Source organism: Vulpes vulpes, chromosome 14, assembly GCF_048418805.1.
Source record: "Vulpes vulpes isolate BD-2025 chromosome 14, VulVul3, whole genome shotgun sequence".
NCBI lineage: Eukaryota > Metazoa > Chordata > Mammalia > Carnivora > Canidae > Vulpes > Vulpes vulpes.
This window is the reverse complement of record NC_132793.1, coordinates 7,935,285-7,954,602: the sequence shown is the minus strand read 5'-3', so window position 1 is coordinate 7,954,602 and position 19,318 is coordinate 7,935,285. Positions and strand designations below refer to the sequence as shown.

At 43.9% G+C, this 19,318-nt stretch overlaps 1 protein-coding gene across 6 annotated transcripts in view; it reads right to left on the bottom strand.

The window, feature by feature from the left end:
• BCAS1 (brain enriched myelin associated protein 1) overlaps positions 1-19,318 on the bottom strand; it is a 97,967-nt gene that overhangs the window by 60,327 nt on the left and 18,322 nt on the right. For all 6 annotated transcript variants that reach the window (XM_026014613.2, XM_072735547.1, XM_072735548.1 and 3 more), the window contains exon 4: positions 1,812-2,383. In XM_026014613.2, coding sequence (XP_025870398.2) covers positions 1,812-2,383 — 572 coding nt within the window. The remainder of the gene's footprint in view (positions 1-1,811; positions 2,384-19,318) is intronic.

Genomic DNA, 19,318 nt, shown 5'->3' with positions numbered 1-19,318 from the left:
GGGATCCCTGGGTGGCTCAGTGGTTTAGTGCCTGCCTTTGGCCCAGGGTGTGATCATGAAGACCTGGGATCGAGTCCCACATCGGGCTCCCTGCATGGAGCCTGCTTCTCCCTCTGCCTGTGTCTCTGCCTCTTGCTCTCTCTGTGTCTCTCATGAATAAATAAATAAAATCTTAAAAAAAAAATTATCCAGAATGAATAAATAAATAAAATCTTAAAAAAAAAAAAAAAGAATTATCCAGAAAGCTATTCAGTTGGCTCCTGAACTGGTGCATTTGGGGAAGGGGGCATTTGAAGGACAATTTTTTAAACTTTTGAAAGAAAACTTGAAAATCGGTTCTTGGAATAGAAATATATAGAAAGAGCAAGAACACTGATCATGAGAGCCTGAACACAGGAGCCTGATTTATCTTTCCCTAGACGTAACTGTCCAGAATCCTTAACTGGTGCCTAACATTTAAAATATAGTTCTTGGGGTGCCTGGGTGGCTCAGTGGTTGAGCACCTGCCTTCAGCTCAGGGCATGATCCCAGGGTCCTGGGATCGAGTTCCGCATCGGGCTCCCTGCATGGAGCCTGCTTCTCCCTCTGCCTGTGTCTCTGCCTCTCTCTCTATGTCTCTCATGAATAAATAAATAAAATGATTACCAAAAATTTTTAAAATAAAAGATAGTTCTTGACACCATCCTGGGCGCATTAAAACCACAGACTAACATGTTAATCATTTTCTTTAAGGGGAATAATATATGCACAGCATTTAAAACAGAGCCTGGTATACTGTAAGTGCTCGATAAATGTGTTGTTGGCAACATGGCAATGCAGTTAATTGTCATTAAGACAAATGCATCGACAGCCATGAGGCAGAACCCTGTGATGAAACCCCGAGCCCATCGAATTTTTACCTGGTTCTAACCTCAACCAGAGGTACTGACCGCACTCCCCAATTTTTTTTTGACTCCCAAATTTTGAAAAATACTGTTATTTACACTTCCATTGATAAAACAAAACAAAAAAACCCAGTACCTTAAAACACAGTGTATCAACTTTTATTTCCTCCTTCATTCAAGGAGTTCCTTTCTCGACCCCAATACAAACAAACTCTTTCAAGATAAAAAGCAAATGCCTCCTTTTTTTTAAGATCAAAAGAACTTCCCTTTCTTTGTGCAGGAAGAAAAAAAAAGGCAGCTGATTCGGGATACCTCCTTAAAAAATACCTAGTTTTTACAAAGATATTACCCCAGCTTGTTGGGAAATAATTAGGACATAAAAGAGTCTGCCCAGAGCTGTAAAAAGCTCTTTATTTAAACCCACACTTTGGTGCAAAAGATAGTTAAAGATCAATCCAGGCTATTAAAAGGAAGAAATGAAATGTATTCCGACAAAAGCCTAGAAACATACTGAAACGGGAAACAACCTACTGAGCCCACGCAGGCTAGTGGAGTCTTTCAGGGACCATTTTTATTCTGCTAATGCCTTTGCCTCCAGACCCCATTGATCATAAATGCAACCTGTCTTCCTCTACCTTTGATAAATGGAAGGACGAATTCATCCGTGTGTACCTCACCTCCTCCCTTCTTTTTCAGAAAACAGATGTCACAGCTGTTCCTGCTCTTCGAACAGATGTTTCTGCCCCCAGAAACATGGGGGACACTGCAACGTGCTATCTGTTCTAGAGGGGTCGACGGCTCGATACCTTGTCAGGGCCCCTTGGTGACTGCAGAGCCATACATGTGCCATCATCTTACCCCACCGGAGGTGCCCCCCCCAACCCTGGCTGGTGTTCACAAAATGGGTGGCTCTTGTGCAGCACTTACCCTCTCTGTAGGGACATCGTCGGACGGCCTGGACAATCCGGAAATTTCCTCGGCCTGGTCTCGACGCTCACTGCTCTTGGCTTCCTGTTGGCTGTCGACTGGTGCCTTTTCCCGTCCCTTGTCCAGTTTGAAGAGTTTGTCCAAAAAGCTGGAGTCCTTAGGCTTGGAGGGGGCTGCCCCTCCTGACTCAGGTGAGACAGGCGCCGGTCCCCAAGTGGCAGAGGAGCCTTGGTCCCCGGCGGGGCTGTGCCCTGGGGTTTTATCTGGGTCATGGCCCGGTGCAGCTGCCACCGGAAGTGCCATGCTCTCAGTTGGTTCTTTGTTCCCTAGAGCTTTATTGGAGCTGACATCAAGCTTCACTGCTCCAGTGGATGAATCCGTGGCTTGGTCTCCAGTACGTCCTGGTACAGGCCGCGAGAGTGTCAAGAAAAAACGAGATTTAGCAGCTGGTGCCTCGGGTTTGGCCTCTTTCCCAAGATTCTTTCCGTTGGCATCTGCAACAGCGCTTATCTCCATTGTCTTGGGGGAAGAAGTGGCCACATTATCCTCCTTGACACTTATTCCCAAATCGACTGTAAACACAAACATAAACAGCGGTTATTGAACCCGGCGAGGAAATCCAAGGATTGATAATGGACTCCAAACCTTTTATACACAGAGGCCATGAAGCTGGGGCTCTGTTGCTGTCCGGCCCCTCTGCAGAGCAGAACCTGGTTTATCTAGAACTCCTCTGACCCTGCTCTTCTGGGGAGAGAGAGGAATGGGGTGGTGGGGGGGGGGGGGGGTCAGGGAGGAGGAGAGCCAGTTGGCGGAAAGCGCACACCAGGCACCGTACTAGTGACGCTCGTGTTCTTTATCCGGTTGCAGCTTCAGAGGGACCCCGTGAGACGCATTTTGTCATGATTTCATCTGGGAGGCTGCGCAGAGATTAGGAGCTTGGTCTCTGGAGCTTGGGCCTCGGGACTACCAACTTTTGGGGCCGGCTGATTCTTTGCTATAGGGGTTCCCCATGTGCACTGTAGGATGATTAGCAGCATCCTGGGCCTCCACCCCGTGGATGCCAGTACCGCACCCCAGTTATGACAATCCCAAATGCCTCCAGACATTTGCCATATGTCTCCCAGGCTGGGGTGCGGGTGGGGGTGGTTAAAAACCACTCACCTTTGAGAACCACTGAGCTACATTGTCTATTTGAATCTCAGTTTCTTAACCACTCTGTGCTTCAATTTTCTGGTAAAAGGAGGCAAATGGTAGAAACTACCTCATAATTTTGCAACCAAGATTACATGGGTTAACATGTTTAAAGCAGACAGAATGGTGTGTGATGCATGTTAGCCGCTAGCATTATTCTCAAGGGAGGAAACAGGCCGCCACAGAGGTGGTTCGCCTCCCCCGGGGCTGCCCGGTGGAGCAGCAGGGCCTGATTTGGGACAGAAACCTGACTCCGAAGTTTGTGCTCTGTCTTTACCATCAGGCCTATGTCAGCACAGGCTCATGGGAGATTTTGAAGGGTAGCACTCAGAGGGGTTCCACTCTGAAGGCTGGAAGAGCAAGCATCCGCGTGGGAAGGCAACCTAGACCTCGGGCTGCATAGGGTTAGCTGTCCAGGGCCGCGTGGATGCGGGCTCTGCGTCCTCCGGGGACTGAGCACCGCTTCCGGGGTCCAGCTGTTTCTGCCTTGACCTCTGCGTGGGTCTCACTGAACTGCTTTCTTTCCAAGGGGCCTTTTATAAAGCAGTGCAATGTTCAGGAAGGAAGCTAGACTTTCGGGACCAAAGTTAAGGATCAGGATTCTCTGCTGATAAACTGTGTGACCTTGGTCAAGTCACAAAAAAATCTTTGAACTTCCTCGCCCATAAAGTGAGAACGCTAATAGCTCCCTTGCAGCTTTGCTGTGATGTTTAAGGGAGAAAACAGATGCAAAGACTCTCATGCGCTGCCTTTTCTGTAGTAGCTGCTTAATAGTTGCTGGACGCTGTGATTATCTTCCGGACTCTCCCACACCTTTGCCAACGTGGTGTTTTGTTTTATAAATCGGTAGCCGGTCACTTTTTTTTATTTTTATTTTTATTTTTATTTTTATTATTATTTTTTATTTGTTTAAATATTTTATTTATTTATTTGAGGGAGAGAGAAGAGAGAGAGAATAAGAGGTGGGGAGCAGCAGAGGGAGAAGGAGAAGCAGACCCCCCCTCCCCGAGCAGGGAGCCCAATGCGGGGCTCGATCCCAGGACCCCGGGATCATGGCCTGAGCTGAAGGCAGACTTTTAACCAACTGAGCCCCCCAGGTACCCTGTAGCCAGTCATTTAAAAAATACATTTTCAGGAAGGCAGAAAGAAGGACAAAAAGAGAAAGAGGAGAATCTTTTGTTCTGCTCATATTGCTTGTTAATATATGTGAGAAACACACACACACACACACACACACACACACACTTTTATTAGCAATTGTTTTTGTCAAACTGTGGTATCTCCCAGTGTCTAGTGTCAGGGGCAAAGAGAAAGGAGAGAGAGAAGGGGGGAGCCGGATCCCTAAGTGGCATGGTCATCTCTGAGGAGCACAGAAGAGACGGCACAGAGGCCAGTGACAAGCACTCGGGGCTCCTCACTATCTCAGATCTTAAAGAAGTCACCCTGCAGCACCGGGTATGCCCTCTAGCTCCTCTTCACCCTTTCCCCCTGTGCTCTAGGAATTCATAATCGTGGCAAACATTGTACAGAGGGAGAGAAGGTGGGAGGGAGAGTGGGAATAAGGAAGTGATAGATGGATGTGTCAGGGTGCCAAGTAAGCCAGTCAGGCAGCTGAAGCATCACAGTGAATATAAATGAATCGTGGGGACCGTCCATGCCAGGAGAAGAGGAAACAGTTGACAAAAAGGCAGAGACTGAGATTGAAAACAAGGAAGGGCTTTGCAAATGCCGAGAGCATCGGCCAATCTCTTTCCCTTTCTCCGCTCTTCCTTGCTCTCCAGCCGGGAACCGAAAGAGCTAGTGGTTAAGAGTGTTACACTCAGAAAGTCTTTGGAAAAACAAAACAAAACAAAAACCTTCCCAAGGACAGACTTTTTAAAAAGGTGAAAAAGGCACATATCGTAATATGAGTTTCAGGCGTATGACATCATAATAATTCGATATTGGTCTACACTACGAAGCGATCACCACGGTAAGTCTGGCCACCATCTGTCACCATGCGATTGGGCCCCTCCACCCAATTCACCCACCCCCCAGCCTCTTGACCCCTCTGATACTCCAGTAACCACCACTCCGTTCTCTGTATCTACACGTCTTGTTTTGTTTGTTCATTTGTTTCGTTTTTTACGTTCCGCGTATATGTGAAATCGTATGGCATTTGTCTCTCTCTGTGTGGCTTATTTCACTCAGCATAATGTCTTCGACGTCCAGTTACATTTTTGCAAATGGCAAGATTTTCTTCTTTTTTATGGCCAAGTAGTAGTCCACATATACACATGAACACCGCGTCTTTACCCATTCATCTATTTTTTTTAATTTAAATTCAATTTGCCAACACACAGTATAACACCCAGTGCTCATTCCATCAAGTGCCCTCCTCAAGCACCCGTCACCCAGCTACCCATTCATCTATTGATGGACTGATAGACTCTTAGGTTGTTTCCATATCTTAGCTGTTGTAAACAATATTGCAGTGAACACAGGGGTGCAGATATCTTTCGGAATTAGTGTTTTCCTTTCCCTTGGATAGATACCCAGAAGTGGAGTTGCTGGATCACATGGTAGTTCTATTTTTAATTTTTCGAGGAAACACTATTCTGTTTTCCATGGTGCCTACACCAATGCACATTCCCCCCAATAGTGTACAAGATTTCCCCCTTTTCCATATTCTCACCAACACTTGTTATTTCTTGGGTTGTTTTTATTTATTTATTTATTTTTATTTTAACAGTAGCAGCCATTCTGACAGGTGGGAAGTGATATCTTGGTGTAATTTTTATTTGTATTGCCCTAATAATCAGTGTTGTTGAACACTTTTTCATGTATCTCTTGGCCAATCTGTATGTCTTCCTTGGAAAATGTCTATTTAGATTCTCTGTCCATTTTTAAATCAGATTTTTTTTTTTTTGCTGTTGAATTCTTTATACATTTTAGGTGTTAACTCCTTATTCAATAAATGATTTACAAATATTTTCTATTCAGTGGGTTGGTTTTTCATTTTTTCATTGTGTTGATGGCTTCCTTTGCTGTGCAGAAGCTTTTTAATTTGATGCAGTCCCTGGATAGACTTTTTAAAAAATGCTTTATTAAAGCATTATTAAAGGATAAATTGCTTTATTAAAGGATATTGCTTTATTAAAGGATAGATTTCTTTCATCCAAGTAGCTAGAGTAGTCCTCAATGCATTTAGAAATTATAGCAGATGCAAACCATAGCTCTTGATATTAAAGAATGGGGAAAGTATTTTTAAAAGATTTTTATTTTATTTATTCATGAGAGATGAAGAGACACAGAGAGGGGGCAGAGACATAGGCAAAGGGAGAAGCAGGCTCCCTGCAGGGAGTCTAATGTGGGACTCGATCCCCATACCCAGAGATCACTACCTGAGCCAAAGGCAGATGCTCAACCACTGAGCCACCCAAGTACCCCAGGAAAGTATTTTTTTTTAAATTTTATTTATTTATGATAGTCACAGTGAGAGAGAGAGAAGCAGAGACACAGGCAGAGGGAGAAGCAGGCTCCATGCACCGGGAGCCCGACGTGGGATTCGATCCCGGGTCTCCAGGATCGCGCCCTGGGCCAAAGGCAGGCGCCAAACCGCTGCGCCACCCAGGGATCCCAGGAAAGTATTTTTAACTGGTAAGAACTAGGACTTCCTAGATGGGACATCCCATGATAATGAAGGTCTGCCCCCCAAACTTGGGTGAGTGCATACCCAAGTCCATCACCCAGGTCTTCCCTTTTCCTTTCTAAAATGCTTACCTCCTAGCTGGGCACATGATCTAAGCTAGACTAATCCTGTGGCTTTAGCCGAACCTACTAGAACCGAGTTACACTCTTTATACTTGGGTTGGCAAACCAGTAGGGGGACATCTGTAAGTGGGGGGCTTGATCATCACATTCACAAGTGCTTGTCTGAGAACAAGCTCAGATGAAAGCAGAGTCAAAAGACTCAGGGAGCAAATGCCCAGGGATAGTATATAAATACCTGGATCCAGCTGTGCCTGAAGTTGAAATTTACCATTACGTGGCCATCAGACCTGTTTTTGGTTCTTCACTTACGCCAGTTTAAATTAAGTACATGCTCAGTGACTTGGAGAGAATTTCATGGAATTCTCTCTCTACCCATTTTACTTGTCAAGTAATAGCAAACAATCCTCTTCTCGGGAAGTTGTCTCCAGGCTTTTCAAGTCTGTCTGGGAGGCAGTCAGTACGGGAGGAAGGGAGGAGTGTAAAGGGAATGAAACAGGAGGAAGTAAGTCACAAAGAGCTGAATAGAAAAGCCTTTTGTCTTCTCAGGAAAGTGAAGAAAAAAAATCCACTTCAGGAAAGAGACTACAACTTTTTGAGATCTTTAGTAATTTCATTTCTAGAAATGAAATATGTCCTAAAACATTGACTTAAATGAACATGGGCATGCGCGCGCGCACACACACACACACACACACACCACACTCACACACAATCTGTAAATGAATAAATAGGAAGAAAACCCATCAGAGTTGCAATTTTTACACTCCTGCAAAGAGGAATGTCGTTTACATGTCTTTCTCACATTATTATGGAAAGAATTAAAAAGTTCCTTCAGGCTGATGGGAACTAAGCTTTTAATTCCCATGAAAAAATCTTGAGAGAAGCTCATCTTGAATCTGGTTTCAATAAAAAAAGTTTTCTCGTAAAGCAGACAAACAGATGACATAAAAAAGAGACTTTACTTTCCATGAAAAAAAAAAATGTGTAAAAGTTTAAGGGAGATAAAAAAAAGAAGCAAGTAAGAAAGCAGCTCCCAAATATCTAAAATATCTAGAAGAGGTGGAAATTTTGATCTTAGTGAAGAAAATTTTGTTGTATTATGTGTGTGGCTTTTTCAAAGAAAGTCATCTCAGGCAGACATGTGATTGAGAACTTATTTCCAGTGGCGTTTTGGGTCATCGTTAAGAACTTTGACGGTGGAGCAGAAGACCTCGGTTTACTCCCAAATATTAAATACAGATGGTCCTCGACTTACAGTGCGTGGACTTGTGTTTTTTGACTTTACAATGGTGCAAGGGTGATACTCATTTGGCATAAGCTGTTCTTGGAATTTTGAATCTGGATCTTTTCCTGGGCTAGCAATATGTGGGGCAATCCTCTGTCTTGATGTCTTGAGCTGGGAGTGGCAGCTCCCAGTTGGCCATGTGATCACGAGAGGCGACCATCCTGTACCCTTACAGCCATTCCGTCTCTCGCTCTCAGTGCAATATTCAGCATATTACATGTACATGCCAGAGCCAACACTTTATTACCAAACTGGCTTTGTGTTAGAGGATTTTGCCCAACTGTAGGCTAATGGAAGTGCTCTGGGCCTAGTTAAGCTAGTCTAGGCTAAGTTACGATGCTTGGCAAGTTAGCTATAGCAAATACATTTTCAATGTATTTCAATGTAGCCCCATCCCAAGTCGAGGAAGAACTGTCTGTGATCTGGCTAAATTACTTTATATCTCTATGTCTTAAAAATGAGCATAGAACCTCACAGCGCGTTCGTCAAAGGGTCATTACAAGGATTAAATGAAATGCTCCCTCCAAGGTGTTTACTGCTTGTGGGTATGTGGTGGGTCCTCAAGAAAAATTTGGTTTTTTGTTCTATTAATATATTATTACTACAATTATTATTTTATATTTCTAAACATACGTCATAAGGAAAAAAATATTCCAGTGGTTTAACCTACAAACTTGAGCGCTCTGGAAAGATTTTTAAAAATATTAATGATAAGAATTAACTTATCTTTGAAAAAATCTAAGAATCTCGGCCAGAGAAGCTTCAGGAATGCTTCCCATTCTCAAAGTATCAAGTATTCTCAGTCAAAACAAGCGGCTTTCTCAGAGTTCTACTGCATATTTTAAACACACACAAAGTTTCTATTACTAATATTCAGAACTTCTGAGGAAGGATTGTCTTTTTTTTGCATGTGTCAATGTTCAAATTTTCACTTAGCACAACTGTAAATACAATAGCTAACATTATTGAATGCTTTTCATGTGCCAGACATTATGGTAAATGCTGTATGTAACAAGAAAGCATTTTATCTGTGTATTACAGCAAATGCATACCTTAGGTTACTATCACCACTCCCATTTTGCAGGTGGGAAAATCGAGGTTTTGAGAATTAAAGTCACCTTTCAAATTCATCCTGCTCTTAAGTGGTGGAGTTAGGATTTGAACTCACATCTGCCTGATTCCAAAGCTCAAACCCCTGACATGTTGTAGTTGAAACAAGAACAGAGGGCAGCCCAGGTGGCTCAGCGGTTTAGCGCCGCCTTCAGCCCAGGGCATGATCCTGGAGACCCAGAGTCAAGTCCCATGTCGGGGTCCCTGCATGGAGCCTGCTTCTCCCTCTGCCTGTGTCTCTGCCTCTCTCTCTCATGAATAAATAAATAAAATCTTAAAAAAAAAAAAAGTCCCACATCAGGCTCCTGCAGGGAGCCTGCTAAAAAAAAGAAAGAAAGAAAGAAAGAAAGAAAGAAAGAAAGAAAGAAAGAAGAACAGAAGAGAGGGAGGGAACAAAGCAGAGAAAGTTTGGTTCACGGAATTAGTGGGTTTTCAAGAATCAGTGTTGTCTCACATCTGGAAAACACTAGTGTGTGATTTTGTCTTGTTTTGTTCTAAATACAAATTCGATTCTGTCATTTTTCTACATAAAACCATCAGAAAAAGCCCTCACCCCAATTAAAATCAAGTGCAAACTCTACCATGGACAACCCCTGCTAGACTCTCACTCAGCTCAGCTCACATTCCTCCTCACAACACACCAACTGCGTTCCCACCGAAGCCCTCTGCACTAATTGTTCTTTCCACCCCCAGGTGGAAAATGCTTCCCCTCCCATCTTCCCATGACTACCTGGTTATCATTCAGGCCTCAGGTCAGGTCTTCCTTGACCACCCTCTTAAAGTCACCCTCCCGCTCACCCCCATTCCCTCTTTGGGTTCTGCAGAGTATTCCTTGGTCTCTGAAATGATTTCATTACTCCATCCTTTATGTGCTTCTTCCCCACTAGAAATTAAGCCCAAGTGGATAGAGGCCTGGTCTGACTTGATTATAGCCGTGTCCCTAGTGCCTCAGGCAGTGCTTGGCCCATAGCAAGAGTGGGTCAGGGAACAGGAAAGGCCACAGCACAGAGCCCAGGGCATGGCAAGCACTCAGGGAACGTGACTATAGCAGTGGCAAGAGTAGCTACCCTTGTAATAACCGGTGGTGGCGGAGGTGGAGTTCTCTCTCTTAAGAATCCATATCCAAATCCTCCTAGTGCTTGGGGTTAAAGAGGGAAGCAGAAACCACCACCATGATTTCACTGTACACACGAAGTGTCCACTTACAAGAGTTATTTCCCACTCCAACATCCCTTCTGCTGCAACACCGCCCTGTGTGTCAGTATCCCCATCAGTCAGGAGAAAGGAGGGTAAGGTGGAAATATAAAGCACACAAATTGCAAAGGGAAATTGCCCACCTGACAGACGAAGTGGGAGTTTGCTGAGTCATTGGAAAGTACTACTCAGATCACACACGTGGCTCTCGTTGGGTGAGAATCTGGCCGAGTTCAAAGAGTTCACTGAAGAAGACAGGAAGGTGGAAGGGAAACTAGATGATGACCCACTAAACTCTTCAAAAGAGAATTATATTTGAATATCAAAGGATTACGGTAGGCCTTTGGGAAAACTGATGATGAAGACCTCAAAAAATTTTGCAAAAATGACCTTTTTGCGGTCGTACTTCGAGTCACATGACGCATCAAACAACTGTGGGTTTCTGTGTCGTGCAAATGCATTTGTTGTTTTATAGGTCTTGAAATAAGGATTCATGTGGCAGATACTTAGAGCTTGGAGGAAGATGTTAGATTTGAAAATTTCATGGAATGATCAGATTTCATGCTTTTCATCTCAATAGGGAAAAGCCACGAATTTCGCCAAGAAATTCCAGCATAAATAAAAGAAAGGAATGAGTGAGGGGGGGGGCGGCGTGTTAGAGCGGAAGGTTCTTGACTATCAGCTTGATAGAACGTGTCTGAACATCTAGTGATGTAAATGCTGGGTTTAATGTTGGGTTCCAACGTGATGGGGCAAAAGGTAACTGTTCACCCTGTGCTCTCGCAAGTCAGCAGGGATTTGCCCATCATTGTGGGGCGAGACTGTACTAATGAAACTCATCATTTCCGTTTTCCTTTCTGCTCACAGATTTCCTATCACTTGTGTGCCGCAGAAGTCTGGGACATACAAAGGTAATTCCAGGGCTAAATTACCTTTGCTCCAATAGGAGCCTATATTGTCACTCAAAGACACGTTCAGTGTTTGATTTTGTTTTTTTCCCCCTCAATTTAATAATAATACACATTTAACAGGTGTTTACTACCCGAAACAACTGATCTCTTAACTTTTTTCTCTTTCTGTCTCGCCCCTCCACCCTCGTGGCAACCTAACTAGCATCTGCAGCCCAGCATGGCTTGCCAAGCTTTGTACGTACTCATACAAATGCGCATAAGTATTGCAGATACACATACGCAGGGGTTGTGTTTGTTCTTGGTTTTTATAAAAACTGGATCAAGTTTTTTATAAAAACTTGGTTTTTATAAAAACTGGTTAGACATAGTTTTTGATTGCTTTTATATATGCCATTGTTATGGATTGAATGTTTGTGTCCCTACAAACTTCATACGTGGAAATCCTAACCCTTGCTCTGGCGGTGTTAGGAGGTGGGGTCTTGGGGAGGAGATCAGGTCATGAGTTTGGAGCCCTCAGGAACGGAATGAGTGTCCTTATAACAGAGGCCCCAGGGAGTGCTCTTGCCCCTTCCACTTCTTGAGGACATAGTAGAAAGGTGGCCATCTAAGAACCAGAAGAAGATTTTGCTAGACAACAAATCTGCCAGTGCCTTGATCTTGGACTTCCCAACCTGAAGAACTATGAGACATTAATAGTTGGTGTGTAAGCCCCCCAGGTCTGAACTGACAATTATAGTGATTCCTCTCAGTCAATATGTCCAAATCTATCTTATTTTTTTTTTTTAAGTAGGCTCCATGCTGGGCGTGGAGTTTGAACTCGACCCTGAGATCAAGACCTAAGCTGAGATCCAACCAAGAGTCACATGCTTAACCAAGTGAGCCATCTAGTCACCCTTATATTATTTTTTAAATAACTGCGTAATATTCCTTAATATGCATATACTAAAAGATATTTAAGTCATCGCCCAATCAATGAATATTCTGGAAGTTTCCAAGTAATTGTTTCCATCTCTATTACAAATGATGCTGGGATAAACCTCTATGTTCAAAAATCCTAAGTTAGTGCTTTATTTCTATAGAATACAGGCACAGATGTAGAACTGTTATACCCAGATCAATGTGCAGTTAGTTTTTAAAAATAGACACTGTCATATATTTTTTTTTTTCCTCAGAAAGGGCTCTAGTGATTCACATTTTCAGCAGTAATGCGATAGAGTGTCTTTCTTCCACCACCAAGGGTGGCAGGGATGTGAAGTAGCAAGAACACTGATTAGATATACAACATAAAGCACATCTTAAATGGTAGAAAACGTACCAGGGAAGGTCATGTGTTATTCTATCAGTGCCCTCCAAGGATAAGAACGCCAAGGACAAGCCTTGGACGTGGAGGGTGGGGTAGGTGGAATTCATGCCACATAGAACACTGCTGAAGAGTGACAATAATTAGCTTGAGACTCTGGAGACTAAGAGTAGCCAGCCAGAAACACCAGGAGACATGAGGCTCAGGGGAGAAGGATGGGGAAAAGCAGCCAAATCAAGAAGACATATTCTCCAGGGTAGACATATAAATGATAAGTGAGCACGTGAAAAGATGCCCAACATCATCAGTCATTAGGAAAAGGCAACCAAAACCATAACGGTACCACTTCACATCCACTAGGATGGCCGTAATCAGAAAGACGGATCACAACCAGTGTTGGCGAGCATGTTGGCATCATGAGAACCCTCATATGTTGCCGGCAGGAATGTAAAATAGTGCAGCTGCTTTGGAGAGCAGTTTAGTAGTTCCTCCAGAAGTCAAACACAGAGTTACTGTATGACCCAGTCATCCCACTCCTAGGTACACAAGCGAAGGATGAAAACGTATGTCCACCCAAGAATTTGTACACAAATGTTCACAGCAGCGCTATTCACAATAGCTGAAAAAGTGGAAGCAGCCCGAACATTGATCAATCAATGGATGAATGGCTACACAAGATGTAGCCTATCCCGACAGGGGAGTCGTATTTAGCCACGTACAAGAATGAAGCACGGATACATGCTACAACACAAGTGAACCTGAAAACATGACGCTAAGTGAGAGAATCCAGATAGAAAAGACCACATATTGTGTGATTCTCATTACATGAATGTCCACAAGAGGCAAATCTCTTTCCATAGAGATAGAAAGCAGATGAGTGGCTGCCAGGGGCTGGGGGTGGAGGCAAGAGGCTACAGGGATGGACAACTAATGGGTCTGGAATCCTTGGTTGGGCTGATGAAAATGTTCTGGAACTAGATAGCGGGGATGGTTGTGCTACCTTGTAAATCGACTCAAAAGCATGAGTTGCATACTTTAAAAGGATGAATTTTATGGCATGTGAATTATATCTCAATTTGGAAAAAGAAGACATTGTATAAACAAACATCAAAACAGAGGGGAGCTGGGTGGAGAAAGAAGCACCAAACGTGAGCACACAGTTCAGAGAAAGGCCACACGGCTGGCTTTTAAGCATCTGAAAGGATGCTCAACTTCATAAATAGTTAAATACGAGCAAAATTAGGAGACATAGCTTTGCACCCATCAAACTAGTGAAAAAAATCACCTAAAGGGAGCGAATATGAGAAAGAACAGCCACATATATCGCCCGTGGCTGTGTATTTTGGTGTCTCTTTGGAGGGTAACTTAGTAACACTATCGATATTTAAAAATTCGCAAACTCTGTGAACTCCATATTCTTCTTGTAGAATATGACCCTATAAATATAATTGCATCGAGGCATGAAGACACAGGGAACAGATACACACGACTTGCCGGGCCACTGTCACCCTGACAAAAGACTAGAGACAACCTAGCCGCTTACCAAGAGGGCCCTGGTTAAGTAAATTATCCCACGCCCAGAGAGCGAAATCCTCCACACACACTAACATTCTCCAAGACACGTAGTAAGTGAAAAAAGCCACGTCCAACTGCACGGAGGGAATGTTCCCATTCATTTTTAAAAAGTGATGTTGAGAGGTAGAGCAGCAGATTTTATTTTTATTTATTTATTTATTTACTTACTTATTTATTTATATATCTATCTATTTATTTAAAAGATTTATTTATTTATTTATTTATTTATTTATGATAGACAGAGAGAGAGAGAGAGAGAGAGAGGGAGAGGCAGAGACACAGGAGGAGAGAGAAGCAGCCTCCATGCAGGGAGCCTGACATGGGACTGGATCCCAAGACTCCAGGATCGCACCCTGGGCCAAAGGCAGGCACTAAACCGCTGAGCCACCCAGGGATCCCCTATTTTTATTTATTTATTATTAAAGATCTTATTTATTTATTTATTTGACACAGAGAAAGAGAGAGAAAGAGAGAGAGCACAAGCTGGGGAAGCGGCAGGCAGAGGCAGACGGAGAGGGAGAAGCAGACTCCCTGCTGAGCATGGGGCCCGACGTGGGACTCGATCCCAGGACCCTGAGATCATGACCTGAGCTGAAGGCAGATGCTTAAGCAACGGAGCCACCTAGGTGTCCGAGCAGCAGATTTTAATATATGCTCAGTTGGAACACCTGTGAGCATAAGACACAGTACAGAGTGCTCACCTGTAAGGAAGGAAATGTGGGGACGAGGTGGGAAGCGGAGAGACCCGCGGGGTGGGGGATGTGTCTTCTGTCTTCCCTTATGTTGTATACTGTTGGGAATGTTTACATGTATACATACTAAGGCCTACCCATCCCATGTCACTTAAACATGTACAAATAATGAACAGAAAAAAACGAGGAAAAGGAGAGGCCTAGAATGGGGTTTTAAGGCCAACTGCGGAACATTGGGCCTATTTCTGCTTGGCCTGGGGCTGGCCCAGCAGCGACGTGGGCTCCGTAACCAACGAGCCTGTAGCTGTGACCGAGGGCTCCCAGGCCACGTGGGTCCTGCATCCTGGAGCAAGTGGCATGACCTCGGGGGCATGATCCTGGGACCCCGAGGTCATGACCCTAGCTGAAGGCAGATGCTCAACCGCTGAGCTACCAAGGAGCTACCCAGGTACCCAAATAAAAATTTGTTTAAAATAAGTAAATAAAAAGGACTCGTGGATGAAGCACATAGGAGGCTTCAAAGGGGACACAGACAGTGATGCCTTCCAGCCCCTGGGGTCCCTCCCTGGTGGCAACAAACACAGAAGCATGTTATCAAGGGCAAGAGACGTGGTGGGTCCAGAAGCCAAGCAAGCACATTTAGAATTAGCTATAGGATTTAAGTGTTTAGCTGCTTCAAGCCAGGATAACCTAATGGTGATGATGATGAATGATATTTTTTTAAAGTTACTTTTGGGGACACCCAGGTGGCTCAGTGGTTGAGCATCTGCCTTTGGCTCCGGTCATAATCTCAGGGTCCCCGGATAGAGTCCCACATCGGGCTCCCTGCATGGAGCCTGCTTCTCCCTCCGCTTATGTCTCTGCCTCTCTCTGTGTCTCTCATGACTAAATAAAATCTTTTTTTTTTTTAAGTTATTTTTGTTGAGTGATGAAAAGTAGGGAGAAAAACTTCACATGATCAGAAGTTGCCAACTAATGAGATCTGCTGATACGGCCAGCACGGTGTTCATCCAGCAGAATGTTTAGAGTTTTTTGAATTGGGAAATTTCATTTGAAAATCCTAAAATAAGGCTTTTCCTGAAATATCTTATTATCTGCAGGGAAGCCACGCTTGGAGCTGAGTCGAGGTGTCTAGGCAAGGGGCAGCGCTGGATTCCTGACAGCTCCATATCTCCCGGGACCCCACTCTGGGTCCCTGACGCGGAGGTCCTCATGCCTGAGGGAGTGTCATAAGCTCCTGGAGGGCAGTGAGAAGGGACAGCAGGACCCCACCACCAGCATTTCTGACTTAGGACGTGTGGGATGGTGCCCTAGAATCTGCTGGTCTGACCAGTTCAAGGTGATAGATGCTGCTGGCCTGGGCACCACTCTGAGAATCAGTTATACTGATTGTGGGGCGGGGGTCATGGCTGAATGAATGACAGCCTATCCACACCTTAAAATATTTTGTAGCTGTCAAAAAACAATGACTGATTATCACAGTTTTGTTCCTACAAATGGAGCCAGACTCTGCTTCTATTTCCCGTCTCTTGTGCTCAGAGACATTTGGGCTTTGAGGTCTGCTCTGCACATAGCAGACCTCACCCACTAATATGCTGCTTTAAATAGTTAAACTTCCAGAAATTTTTAGTTTAGGGCATGACTATGGTCCTGAAACCACATCCATGTCTCTGTGTTCAGAGCAGGGTGCACCGTCCGGGCTTCTCAGTCCAGAGAGGCAAAGAACAAGTTAGGTGTTACTCAGCAGCAGCTGCATGGAAGTTAATGAAATCAGACTTCATGAACCCTGGAACAGAAAGCTGCGTCCGGGGTGTCAGCCATGGTGGGGACAAAAAAAGTCTTGGAAGAATTTAAAACAGAAATGCCAATGTTTTATTTCTGAAAAATGTGAGTAAGGAATTTCCTATTTGAGTGCATTCCAAATGGTTTCCAACCATGGCTGAACGTTAGCAGCTTTAAAAACACTTATGGCCAGGGAAACTTGAAAAAAAAGATTTGTGCCTGGGCCCTCCCCTCCAGAGTTTCTGATTTCTTAATTCTTAGGTGGGCCCTGGTCATGAGATTTAAAAGAAATCCTCCCGGTGACTCTAATGTGGATTAAAAATTAGGCACCACGATTTTCAGGAATCTACTTCTTTGTGATGGCCATCATTTATTGTTTCAGGCACCAAGTGGGGATTTGCAAGATAATTTGCAATTATCTTATTTTCTCTTCCTAACACCCCGAGGTGGAGAAGGGAAGTTTGTGTTTAAGCTCACACAGCTGCAAAGAGGCGGAAAGAGGCCACAGATTCAAGTGGTTTGTCTAGAAGCACTTGCTCCAGCCAAACAAGGTACAGCCTCCCTCTGGAAGAAATGGGTCTAAAATGCAAAGGATAAAAAATATGCCCAAGAATATTCATGCTGCGTTGTTAATTGTTCGGAGTGGAGAGAAAGAAAAAAAAAATGAATGCCCACCCACCATGGGGGGCAGGGGTCATGGCTGAATGAATGATAGCATGTCCACACCTTAAAATATTTTGTAGCTGTCAAAAGACAATGAATTAAAGACCATACCAGGTGAATTAGAGGGATCTGTACATGTTCATGTAGCCCAGGGATTTGTCCTAGGCTGGGCTGGCTGGACATTTGGGGACTCCCATTACACTGGGCCCAAATGTCACTATTGGCAAATGCTTCTATTCTCATGATGTTACCGCATGGGCAGGGACACTTAGCTCAGCTATGGATTTTCAGTCTCATAAAATGATTCCACTTATTTTTGTTATTTATTTATTTATTTATTTATTTATTTATTTATTTATTTATTTATATTTTTTGTTTTTGTTTTCTAAGCAAAATTAGGCAATTCTTCTTTTGAGGAACAATTGACAAGGGACAAAAAGGAAAGGTGTTAATATTTTGAAACTTCTTATCCGGGTAAAACAGAGACAGTCTCTGGCTTCTGAAAAATGACGTGTTCTGGTGGATAAATCATGCATTAGTCATTGCCTTCCAGTAGCAGTGAGGACTGAACAGTTTTGGGTTTGTTTTTTTTTTCCTAAGATTTTAAAAATTTATTTATTCATGAGAGACACACAGAGAGAGGCAGAGACACTGGCAGAGGGGGAAGCAGGCTGGAGCCTGATGTGGGATTCGATCCCAGGACCCTGCCGGGGTCACGACCCGAGCCAAAGGCAGACACTCAACCGCTGAGACACTCCGGTGCCTCTGAACAGTTTAATTTTTAGAGAGGGAACCAATGTTATAAATTTGATAGAAAGGAGTGGAAGAAGGAGAAAAATGAGGCATTTTTATTTCCCCAAAGATTAGTGAGGTTTTAGGCATCAATGCACAAGTGGCAAAAATCTCAGATCGTCAGATGACAAGACAGGGATAAAGGACACACATGACAATAGACTCTGCTTCTGGTTTTTCTGGACTCCTGTATTTCAACTTATTTACCCTGTGCCAGCCACTGTCTTTACACTTTCTTATTAAGTTAATATTATTATTATTCCCATTTTGCAGATAGATGACTTTCTGAGAATACAGATTCCTTGCCAAGGCTGTACACAGCCAGTGAGCGGCAGAGCTGGGACCTAACTAAGCCCAGGTCCCCTAACTCCAAAGTGTGAGTGTGCTCATTTTAGTTTCCTATTGTTGCTGTAACAAATCACCCCAATTTTTGTGCCTCACAACAACACCAATATATTATCTTCCAGTTCTGAAAGTCGGAAGTGGAAAACGGGGCAGCTTCTGGAAGCTCTAAGGGAGCATCTGCTTCCTTGCTCTTTACAGCTTTGAGAGGCCTCCTGCAGTCCTTGGCTCATGGCTCCTTCCTTCATGTCAAGGTCAGCCCTGCAGAATCGTCAGATCTTTCTCTCTGTGTGACATCTATCCCTCTCATCTCCCCCTCTGACTTTGACCCCCCTTTGCATCCTCCTGATAAGGACCCTTGAGAGTACATTGGGCCCACCCAGATGTAAAAGTTAGGCTAGAGATACTCCAGTTAGCTTCAAACCGCAATGACAACCTTGATGAGCATCAGCATTAAGTGCAACCCAGGACAAGCAACTTTCTGCATGTGTTTACCAGAGGCGAGGCACTCTTCTAAGTATTTCACACACATCAACTCATTTCAGCCTCACAATGATCTTAGCGACTTGGTTCCTCCGGGAACAGCATTCGCATTTTGCAGATGCAAGGACAGAGGCTCAGAAACTTGCCTGAGCTCACACAGCAGAGCCACAATTCAAATCCAGCATCCTGGCTTCCTATGCTGTGTGTCTGGTCACTGCTACCTCTACGTCTTAATAAGCCCTCGCAGGAAACGGTCTGCGCGGTGATGAACTGTTTAATCATAATGGGGAAAATAGAGATAAAAAGAAGAGGAAGAAGAAGAAGAAGAAAAAAAAAAAAAAACCCAGTCACCCAGAATCCCATTTATCTATTTCTCTGGTGACTCTTCTCTACGTGCAGATGTATGTGTATACATCGCCAGAGATGAATACAAA